The sequence below is a fragment of the Rhineura floridana genome, chromosome 6 (assembly GCF_030035675.1).
Source record: "Rhineura floridana isolate rRhiFlo1 chromosome 6, rRhiFlo1.hap2, whole genome shotgun sequence".
NCBI classification, from domain to species: Eukaryota; Metazoa; Chordata; class Lepidosauria; order Squamata; family Rhineuridae; genus Rhineura; species Rhineura floridana.
This window is the reverse complement of record NC_084485.1, coordinates 117,443,897-117,456,009: the sequence shown is the minus strand read 5'-3', so window position 1 is coordinate 117,456,009 and position 12,113 is coordinate 117,443,897. Positions and strand designations below refer to the sequence as shown.

General features: G+C 40.9%; 1 protein-coding gene across 9 annotated transcripts in view; it reads left to right on the top strand.

Moving 5' to 3' along the window:
• LOC133387866 (uncharacterized) overlaps positions 1–12,113 on the top strand; it is a 448,159-nt gene that overhangs the window by 115,567 nt on the left and 320,479 nt on the right. For all 9 annotated transcript variants that reach the window (XM_061633579.1, XM_061633574.1, XM_061633575.1 and 6 more), the window contains one exon: positions 9,376–9,423. In XM_061633579.1, the coding sequence (XP_061489563.1) occupies positions 9,376–9,423 (48 nt within the window). The remainder of the gene's footprint in view (positions 1–9,375; positions 9,424–12,113) is intronic.

Here is a 12,113-nt window from a genome sequence, read left to right as displayed (position 1 = left end):
TCATGTTATAAATTACGTCCTTTCAGAAGGTAGGAGAAAACTATTTCCCGCGACAATGGCTACCTACAGACAGTAAGGTTATATATCACCCTGGAGAAATGAAAAGTTAAGGGAGTTGCTGGAGATTATGCCTCCTGCTTAGATGGAAGCAGAAAGCAACGCATGTATATCAAAATAGCTTTAAAAATACTCTTCATCAAGTACAGAGTCCTTTTTGCTCTTTTAATAAGAAGTGTTATAAATATGCTAGAAAGAAGGTTGCTACTGAACTCAATAAGATGGCTAGGAAGCAAGAGCAAACACAAAAGCATTATCAGTGGGAGAACAAAGGAGAGAGTTACCCTTCAGAAGCTTTATGTGTTTTCAGTTCGTAACTGTGATATGTTTACTAATGTCCATCTTCTTCGGGATAAACAAGCCTTTAATAGTGCAAGAGTAAACATGTCTCCTCAGAAGTAAGTGGGTATGGGATTGCACCCTAAAACCTATTTTTCTACATGTCTAAGTCCATTGTTAATGTCCTTCTTTTTACCTGTTCTGTCTAGTTAAATATCTCTATCAAACATATTGTGCAGACATTTTGTTGACTTTCAGTCAAATCTGAGATACCCCATGTATATGCAATATGTAAGAGAGATTTCACCAAAGATGTCTTCGAGTTTGCTGCAGAGTGAAGGAACTCTCTCCCATGACTTCCTTCCCATTTTTAAAAAGTCTTTCTTGAAGTAGAGGCACTTGAGTTAGTGTTACAAAGCAATGGCCATTTAGCACTGACAAGAGATGCTGAACTATGCAATAGAATTAACAACTCTTTCAGTGTCTTTGAAACTTGTGATTCAGACTGCAGTCTAGCACCCACTTGAGAGTAAGCTTCATGGAGCTCAATGAGATTTATTTCTTCTTTCATGTATGGGACCGCAGTGTCATGTCGAGAAAGTGTTATCTAACAACATATCCTGTTCAAGAGCTTTTGTCATATACTAGGGGTCAATAAAAACAACCAGCTTAAACTAGGAATCAATACAACCAACTCACCATGTGATAAAGTTTTCAACTGAATAGTTCAGGAGTAGGAAACCTCAAGCCCAGGGGGAAATTGTGGGCCTCCAGGCCTGCTTTCCGGACTTTGGGATTCTCCCCATGCCACACCCCTTCCCAGGCACACCCACTCTCCCCAAACCATTCCCCTCACTAGCCGGGCTTCACATCTGCCTTGATGTATCACCTCAGATTGTCATTCTCATGCATGTTTCAGATTAAATGCTAGATTTATTGGTACTGGGGAACTTTAATGTACACTCGGAGGCCATCCTCACAGGGGCGCCTCGGGACTTCATGGAAACCATGGCTTCCTGGGAGCTGCACCTTATCCCAACGGGGCCCACCCATATAGCTGGTCATGCACTCGACCTTGTGTCTGTCTCGGGAGAGGAGGGGAGTGATCTGAAAACTGGGGGTACATCCATCACCCCCTTGTCATGGTAAGATCACTACTTGGTGAGGGTGGACTTCTTGGTGCCACAAACCCTCCGTAGGGGTGGAGGACCCATTAGGATGGTCCGCCCCAGACGTCTGATGGATCCAGATGGATTCCTGAATGCGCTTGGGGATTCTTTGGAGCATGCACATGGGCACTCGGTTGAGACCCTGGTGGAAGTGTGGAATGCTGCAATCACCAGGGCACTAGACCAGGTGGCTCCGAAATGCCCTCTCCCCCTGAATAGAGCTCAGACGGCACCATGGTATACTCCACAATTGTGAACTCTGAGGCAGGAAGTGAGATGGCTAGTGCGCCGGTGGTGGAAATCTCACTCTGATGACGATTGAACACGGGTTAGAGCAGCTGCGGCAGCCTACCATGTGGTGATAAGGGCAACAAAAAAGGATTTTTATGCTGCCTCTATTGCGTCTGCAGAGTGCTGTCCCAGGAGGCTGTTCCAAGTGGTCCGGAGCCTGGTCGCTCCAGTTGCCCCGGAACCGATGGAACATGCTAAGGCCTCCTGTAATGAGTTTGCAAAGCACTTTACCAAGAAAATTGATTGAATTAAGAGTGCTATTCTGTGCACTGTGGACACAGTGAGTGAGCCAGAGGCGGCCAGTGGTGCTCCAGTGATGTGGGATTGGTTCCAGCTTCTTCCTTCTGATGAAGTGGACAATGTGCTTTCAGCCTTAAAGCCAACCACTTGCTTACTTGACCCTTGCCCATCGTGGCTCATTATGAGCTGCAAGGATAGACTGGGCGAGGGGATCAAGATGGTGGTAAATGCATCCCTGGAAGAGGGAGTAATGCCATCAGCTCTCAAGGAGGCAGTATTAAAACCAATTCTAAAGAAGCCCTCCTTGGATCCCCAAGATCTGAACAACTTTCGCCCAGTCTCAAATCTGCCATTCCTGGGCAAGGCGGTTGAGCGAGTGGTGGCGAAGCAGTTCCAAGTGCATTTGGAGGAAGCGGATTATCTGGATCCACTTCAATCAGGTTTCAGGCCTGAACATGGGACTGAAATGGTGTTGGTCGCTTTGGTGGATGATATGAGGAGGGTGTGGGATAATGTGGATAATGAATGCACCTTCCTTGTCCTCCTGGATCTCTCAGCGGCTTTTGATACCGTTGACCACAGTATCCTTCTGCACCGCCTGAAGAGGTTAGGCATAGGGGGCACTGTATTGCAGTGGTTCCATTCCTTCCTGTCTGGTAGGTACCAGAGAGTGGCATTGGGGGATGAGGTTTCGGATCCTTGGCCTCTCACTTGTGGGGTGCCAAAGGGTTCCATCCTCTCCCCAATGCTGTTCAACATCTATATAAAGCCGCTGGGGGCTATCATCAGAGGATTTGGGCTGCAGTGTCACCAGTATGCGGATGACACGCAGCTCTATCTCTCATTCAAATCTTCACCGAGGTTGGCTGTAGAAACCCTATCCAAGTGCCTGGAGTCGGTGAGTGACTGGATGGGAAGGAATAAGCTGAAGCTGAACCCTGACAAAACTGAGGTACTGTTTGTGGGAGACAAGGGAAGGTTGGGGGATATTGACCTGGTGCTCAATGGGGTACAGCTGCCCCTGAAAGACCAGGTCCATAGCCTGGGGGTCATTCTAGACTCCCAGCTGTCCATGGAGGCTCAGGTCTCGGCTGTAAACCGGGCAGCGCTGTATCAACTCCATCTGATATGGAGGCTGCGCCCCTACCTCCCCAATCATCTGCTCCCATCGGTAGTACATGCCCTGGTCTCCTCTCGCCTAGACTACTGTAACGCGCTCTACGTGGGGTTACCCTTGAAAACGGTCCAGAAGCTGCAACTGGTAAAGAATGTGGCGGCTCGCCTGATTAAAGGCAGCCGCCAGCGAGATCACATCACTCCAGTGCTAAAGGAGTTGCACTGGTTACCGGTTGTTTTCCGGGCCCAATTCAAGGTGTTGGTTCTGACCTTTAAAACCCTATACGGTTTCGGCCCAGTCTATCTGAAGGAGCACCTCCAGCATCAGCAGCAATGCCGCCCAACAAGATCAGCCTCAAAAGGCCTTCTCTCTATCCCACCAGTTAAAACAGCTAGACTGGTGAGGACTAGGGAGAGGGCTTTTTCAATTGTGGCCCCCACTTTGTGGAATTCCCTCCCAAATGATCTCCGCCATGCCCCCTTTATGATGAGCTTCCGCCGGGCCTTGAAAACCTGGCTCTTCAGGCAGGCTTTTGGGGTGGGCTAGGTTTTATTATTGTTGTTGAGATTTTTAATGTTTTAATGTATTTGTATGTTTTTATTTTGTACGTCGCCCAGAGTGGCTGGACAACCAGCCAGATGGGCGACTAATAAATTTAATAAATAAAAAATAAATAAATTGATTGAACAAACTCTGTAAGTAGGATGGCCACTTGTCCTAAAAGGGGGGGGGTGCATCACCAAACCAGAGGACAAAAGAGGGCCCAAATCTGAATATGCTAATATATATACATACAGATGCACATTTAGAAATAATTACTATAGGTGGTATTTAGTGCTAGGCCTACCCAGTGTAGGCCCATTGAAGTTAATCGACATGACTAATTTAGGTTCATGGATTCTAATGGGTTCACTTTGAGTAATCCTTAGTTGAATAGAACCCTACAATTAAAATAGAAATTTCAGGCCAAAGACATAGTTCTCCAAAGTTGAAAGGGTAGGCCAGAGAGAAATATTTCCCATAAACTGGAGTATAAACTGAGCATTTATGCCCACTCCCACCTCACAGCCTTGGTTGCTCATTTTCATTCTTTCTCCCTGTCACCATACTCCTGTCTCAGTGCTTCTTTTCTCTTTAATGATTAAATGCAAGTGACCAAAGGCTCTTGCACTCCCTTCTCCTGGGATTTGTAGTTTGGTAGAGAAAGACAGAGGGAGAAAATGCCAACTCCCAGAATGCAGTGTGCTCTGCTCAACCTTATTTAAATACATAGAGATCAAAAGTCAGTAGAGGAGACACACACACACATCCCCAAATCCCAACAAAAGTCATTGCTGAATGCATTCTGAAATTTTAGACAGAGCCTGGATGGAATCTTAACATAGCAGACTGCCCGAGACAAAACAGAACTCTTAGCCATTTGGAAGTCTTTCATTACAATGAATAAGGGAAGGGAAAGAGGAGAGAGGAAACATATGGGCACAACACTCATTTTCATTCCAATAATTCATGCTTTACTAGACTGAGGTTGTTACATTTGACCCAGCCCTAAGTCTCCTGTATTCATGTTTGGATTCCATAAAGCCATCCACTGCAATGATCACTAGGCCCTGCTGCTACACAACGTTCATTCATTATTGTGTAGGTCGTCTGGGGCAGACCCCATGGTTGGTTTGTTGTTGTTGTTATTGTTGTTGTTATGTTCCTTCAATTCGATCACGACTCATGGCGACCCTATGTATCAGTGACCTCCAATAGCATCTGTCATGAACCACCCTGCTCAGATCTTGTAAGTTCAGGTCTGTGGCTTTCTTTATGGAATCAAACCATCTCTTGTTTGGCCTTCCTCTTTTTCTACTCCCGACTGTTTTTCCCAGCATTATTGTCTTTTCTAGTGAATCATGTCTTCTCTTTTTTTTTTTTCAATAATTTTTATTCAGATTTTCATAAAACATACAAGACGAAATCATAAAACATTCAAAGACAAAAAACAAAATCAAAAATAGTTAAACAAAAAAAAAAAAAAAGAAAAGAAAAAAAAAAACAAAAATAAAAAATAAAGAGTAAAATATTGACTTCCCATTTGTCAAAGATCAAATCAGTTATAAGTCTATAATATATAACAATCCTGTCTCTTAAGTCATATTATAAAATCACTTTCCTCCAGTAGTTATCTTACTTAATCATCAAATCTCATAAACATTACTTTATTCTTTCCACAAAAAGTCAAAGAGAGGTTTCAATTCTTTAAGAAATATATCTATCAATTTTTTTTTCCAGATAAGCATATCGATTAATCCATCTCATTACTAATTATGATAATCTTATTGTCATAACCATAGTCAAAATAAACATTTCAATTAATCCATCACATCAGAATCTGTTAGGTTCAGTAATTTCAGTAGCCATTGTTCTATTATCCCTATTAGTTCCATTTTCCATCTTCCATCTTCAGTAGTCTTGTTAAGTCCAGTAATTTCAGTATCCAATCTTCCATTATCAGTATTCCATAATAATCTTGCTGTCAAAGCCATAGTCATATAGTAAGAGTCTGATGGGAATTACCTCTATCCCAAATATTTTCTTGCCATCCATTCTGAATAGGTTGCTGAAATACTGCTGTAAAATCATATCTCTGTTCTTTTTTTCAAAATACACTGGGTCATCTCTTGAAAGTTTTTCCATTGTCACATGGCTGCAGTTAATTCCATAGATTTTCTCTATATTGGGCTCCATCAGATCAATCCAGTCCAGAAGATTATCCATGCCATTGATAACTTTATCTCTAGAATCTTCATTAATTTCTTCAGAGATAACATTGAGTTCCAAACAATAGATTTTATTTCTAAAGTCCATAGACTCCAAATCTTGTTCCTGTTCCACGTTTGTTCCAATCTCCGGGATCTCCTCTCTCACAGGGACCCCTGTTCCAGTCTCCAGGGTCTCCTCTCTCACAGGGACCCCTGTTCCAGTCTCCAGGGTCTCCTCTCTCACAAGGACCCCTATGTCTTTAATCTCCTGTGTCTCCAAACAATAGATTTTGTTTCTAAAGTCCATAGACTCCAAATCTTTTTCCTGTTCCACGTTTGTTCCAATCTCCGGGGTCTCCTCTCTCACAGGGACCCCTTCCAGGGTCACCTCTCTCACAGGGACCCCTATATCTTTAATCTCCTGCTTCATTTTACTCAATTCAATTTTCAGCTCCTTACAACCCTGTCGCAGGTTTTGTTTCGTTATCTCAATCTCATCCATTATTTTCTGAAACATAGTTATTTCCAGATTCTCAGCCACTTTCTTAATTGCCATTTTAAAAGAAAAATATAGGAAAACCACTTCTTATTTCAGCAACAATTGGGTTAATACTCCAAACTTGGTGACATCACAGTATAAACAGAGCAGACAGCCTTATCTCTCCATGCTTAAGTAAACAAAATGCAGTTCCCAGGATCGAAACAATTAATGGCGGTCGTCAGGAAACAGATTCGTCAAAATAAAATAGACCAAAAAGAGAGTAGTCTCAGACAATATAATATTCTTCAAAATAAAAATCTGGAATAGAAATCCCTCTTCTGTGTATATCTTTAGAATGCAAATCCAGGACAGCTTTTTGCAACAAAAACAGAGATAAGCTATTAATTAGTGAGTAGCAGAGAGAAGTTATGGCTCCCCAGTGAGATGTCAAAAACCGATCAATCTGGCAAATCTCTTTTAAACAGCAACAATTTAAGTCAAGTAAAAGAAAAATATAGAAAGAAGGGTGCTTGCCTGTTAGTGCGTTCTCTCTTAGAAGATAAGATGAACGTTCGCTTTATCAGATAGAGCTTGTTGTTGAAAATCCGTCCCACCTTCGTCGGCTGGACCTCGTCCCATAAATTAATGAGATCTGGTCGTCCCAACAAAAATAGGCTTTGAGGTTAATCTCTTCGTTTCTCCCTACCCGGGAGAAGTTTAATCAGTCAAAAAAAAAAAATCTGACTGATATATCTGAATAAGCTTCTTTTGAGGCAGGAGCCCGTCTCAAAAGCAGGCACAGGCTAAGTCACCCTTCCCGGAAGTCCCGACTGTTTTTCCCAGCATTATTGTCTTTTCTAGTGAATCATGTCTTCTCATGTAGTGTCCAAAGTATGATAACCTCAGTTTCATCATTTTAGCTTCTAGTGACAGTTCTGGTTTAATTTGTTCTAACACCCAATTATTTGTCTTTTTCGCAGTCCATTGTATGCGCAAAGCTCTCCTCCAGCACCACATTTCAAATGAGTTGATTTTTCTCTTATCTGCTTTTTTCACTGTCCAACTTTCACATCCATACATAGAGATTGGGAATACCATGGTCTGAATGATCCTGGCTTTAGTGTTCAGTGATACATCATTGCATTTGAGGACCTTTTCTAGTTCTCTCATAGCTGCCCTGCCCACTCCTAGCCTTCTTCTGATTTCTTGACTATTGTCTCCATTTTGGTTAATGACTGTGTCGAGTTATTGATAATCCTTGACAAATTCAGTGTCCTCGTCGTCAGCTTTAAAGTTACATAAATCTTCTGTTGTCATTACTTTAGTCTTCTTGACGTTCAGCTGCAGTCCTGCTTTTGTGCTTTCCTCTTTAACTTTCACCAGCATTCTTTTCAAATCATTACTGGTTTCTGCTAAGAGTATGGTATCGTCCGCATATCTTAAATTATTGATATTTCTCCCTCCAATTTTCACACCTCCTTCATCTTGGTCCAATCCCGCTTTCCATATGATATGTTCTGCATATAGATTAAACAAATAAGGTGATAAAATACACCCATCTCACACCCTTTCCGATGGGGAACCAATCAGTTTCTTCATATTCTGTCCTTACAGGCGTGGGAGGGGGGTAAGGTTGGCAGCGTGCAGCTTTGGGGGTGTTTTTACCTTTTATTTTTAATGCTCTCTGTTTATGTTTTTATATGAACTGTATTTGTGTTTTGCTGTATGTCGCCCAGAGTGGCAGACTAACCTCTGCCAGATGGGTGTCTAATCAAATCTAATATAATCTAATAATACAGTAGCCTCTTGTCCAGAGTATAGGTTGCACATCAGGACAATCAGATGTTGCAGCACCACCATTTCTTTTAAAACATTCTATAGTTTTTCATGATCTACGCAGTCAAAGGCTTTGCTGTAGTCTATAAAGCACAGGGTGATTTTCTTCTGAAATTCCTTGCTCCGTTCCATTATCTAACATATGTTTGCAATATGATCTCTGGTGCCTCTTCCCTTTCTAAATCCAGCTTGGAAATCTAGCATTTCTGCTCCATATATGGTAGGAGCCTTTGTCGTAGAATCTTGAGCATTACTTTATTTGCATGGGATATTAAGGCAATCGTTCAATAATTACTGCATTCCCTGAGATCCCCTTTCTTTGGAATTGGGATGTATACTGAACACTTCCAGACTGTGGGCCATTGTTTTCTTTTCCATATTTGTTGACAAAGTTTTGTCAAAATTTGGGCAGATTCCATCTCAGTAGCTTCCACTATCTCATGTTGCATTCTGGATACTCTCTTCATAGGGTTTTCATGGCAGGAGGTATTCAGAGGTGGTTTACCATTGCCTTCCTCTGAGTTTGGATGCATCTTAGTCTGGTGTCTCAGCTCCGACCATTCCGCCTTGGGTGCCCCTGCTAGGAGTCTAGCCTCTTGGTCTAGACTCCTGACGGCATTGCTCTCAGCTTCTTCAACTCTCTCAAACCCCCTCACCATGTTAAAGTGTGCACCCTAGAGGGGGATGGTTGGTTAAAATAAAATAATAATAATAATACATTCTGAAATTCAGATATGCTGCAAAATGAAACTTTGTCCCAACAAAGCTGCGCAAGATCCAGTTTCTCTTTGAGAATGAAGGTTAAATACTATAAACTTGATTATTTTTGAAGGCTCAGAAAAACTCTGCAGTCCTGAGTCCTGTTTTAAGCTGATTGTCCATTATCTTTTTGTGCCTTATTGACTTGAGGACTAATTAAGAGCATTAGCATAAAATGAAAAAATTACAATGCAAGAATGGTGCCAATTATCACATGTGAACCACATTCTAAAACTGTAAAACATTCATTTTGCATTACTGATCTGGCCCTGTGAGTCTTCAGTGCTACCAAGCAGATAATGCTGGTGTGTTTTCATATGTACATTTTGTTTTCCTTCAGCCATACTCATTTTTAAGGTCAGTTTTATTCCTAAATGCCTATTCTTCTTCTTATAGCTTCTTCAGGATGAAGGCGCTCCAAGATGCAAAGTGTGTACTGCCGAGGTAAGTCACTCTTTTTTTTTTTTACTTATATCATTTCTGTATAAAACTCCTCATTAAGAAGGAAATTAAACCATTTTAACTTAAGGACTGGTTAAGTGTAGTATGAGCTGTGAACTAGGAACTATCTGGTTCTTCTCTCATTCGCAAAATCACTATATGATCTTAGACAATGCCACTCATCTTTCATTCTCAGTTCACATTGTATAAGGATCATAGAACTGGCTTACTTTGCAAGATTGTTGTGAGGTTTACTGTGATATTTTAGGTAAAATGCTTGAATGTGTGGAAAACTGTCTCTGTGTGGATATTTTGTTTGTAATAGATTGTTTTATTTCGTTTGGTTCATTTGGGCTGGTGGTTTTTTTGATGTTGATATTTTGATATCATTAAGAACATTTGAGAGAACACATGCTGTCCAATTGTTAAGAGATTTGGGCCACATTTACACCATACATTTATTCTACGATTATTCCACTTTAAACGGTCATGGCTTCCCCCAAAGAATCCTGGGAAGTGTAGTTTGTGAAGGGTGCTGAGAGATGTTAGGAGACCCTTTTTCATGTCATAGAGTTAAGGGTCCCAAAGTTCTCTGGGAAGAGGGATTGTCTGCTAAACATTTCTGAGAACTGTAGCTCTATGAGGAGACTAGGAGTCTCCTAACAACTCTTAGCACCCTTCATAAAATACACTTCCCAGGATTCTTTGGGGAAGCCATGACTAATAGTGATAGTGGAATAAATGTATGGTGTAAATGTGCCCTGGTGTTACCTCATACAGTAATTTTTCTGTCTACTGCCCCCATTAGACGTGTGGACAAATTAATTTGTGAATCAATCACAGATATATAGTTAGCACCATTTTTGGTGGCTGGCAAAAATGCTGATAACTTGGCCAATCTCCCATCATTTTAGATTTTTAATGTGCACATATTGGTCGAAGTACTTTAAACTGTACCTAGAGCAAATTTCTGCATTTTAGAAATTGTACATCTGCAACAGAAATCCTTGCTGCATCATCAATGCATAACAGGAATAGTGTGCAGAGCCATTTGCAACAGCACTTCGACACAGCACGTATTAAAAATCAGGTTGTAGATGGCTTGCATTACATACCTTAGAAAAGCTGGGCCTCTGGTTCTTATATATTTATTAACATTATTTTCACAATTCTTGATAGAAGGTCTTTGCTCTTCACCATGTCGTTCATTAATTCAAATGACACTTTAGCCATCAAATGCACCTTTCAAAGGTGCATCATGTGAATGAATCATTGTGGCAGACGCAGTTAACAGTATTACAAAGGAATAGCTCAAGGGTTTGTTCTGTTCTTGAATGTTTACCTTACCTGACATAGCTTTCTCAGGTGCTATCAATGATTATTCATCCGGATGTTATTTACATGAATAGGGATACATAATTTCTTCTATATACAATGTGTGGGAGAAGGGAGGGAAGAAGATGCAGTCAGACATCTGTGCAGGAATTGCAAGAGTGTTAAATGATTGAAACCAATTTCACAGTAACCAGTAAAATGGCTGGTATGTTGTAATGGCCAAGCTAGTTCTGCTATAAATGTTGGGATGTCATGGAGCCACCACTTCCTCCCATGTAGGTTAAAGTATTGGCTTGTACTAGTGGCTGATTGGCGGGAGGCAACTAAAGCAGTTAATATAGCATCTTAAGAAAACAACTTCTTATGCAACGTATAGGATGTGCTTCTGTGAGTCGAGATGAGGGCTACAGACATGGAAAGCTGGTAGTTTTTCTCAGCTGAAGTTGTCCGGTTTGAATTTGTCTGAAGTTTTTAAAACAAAAGTTGAATTCTGAAGACTCAGTTGCTTTGAATGTGTTGAAGTCTGAGGGCTGCATGATTTCTGCCTTTGATCAAGCATTACCTATGTCTCCTTCTCACCTTGTAAATTCACACATAAACAGAATTGCTCAAAGCTTTTTTTAAAAAAAAATGTTTTTAATGTTTTGTTTTAATGTATTTTAAGGTCTTTTTTATGATGTTTTAAAGTGTTTTTAGTGTTTCTGTTTGCCGCCCCGAGCTCCTGCTGGGGGGAAGAGCAGGATATAAATCAAATAATAAATAATAAATAAATAAAGTGTCCACAAGACTCTGGGTGAATCTTAATCTCAGTAGCTTTGTGAATCTCACAGAGCAAGTGATTACAAGAGGTTCAAACTACTGAAAGCTCAAGCTTTCAGATTTTGCAGATGTCTCATTGAGTTGTAGATGATCAAAACAGAAATTCTAATATAAAATAAAATATTATGTTCTTTTGCCCATGGTATGTTTTCCCTTATAAGGATTAATGCCTAGCGCTAATTCACTTGTGTTCTGTGATCTCTACCGTGCTGCAATAAAGATACTTAACACTTTTCATTTATAAAAACCCACTTTGCAAACATCTCATTATGAAACTCCACAACAGCCCTGTGACACAGGTATGTGGGTCAATCCAATGCTCTATTTTAATAAACCTCCAGTGCTTGAGCAAATTACAAAATGTGAAGTCATTAAATCCACTTAAAAGAAGGAACATTCGTGAGCAAAGGCTCATCCTCTTCATTATAATCTTGATGGGGAAGAGACAGAAAACTGTTATAGCGATTACCAACAGTAATATTTACAGAAAGCCACTGCAAGAGCTAGATTTAAGATTTAAGAAGGGTGATCACATCTGT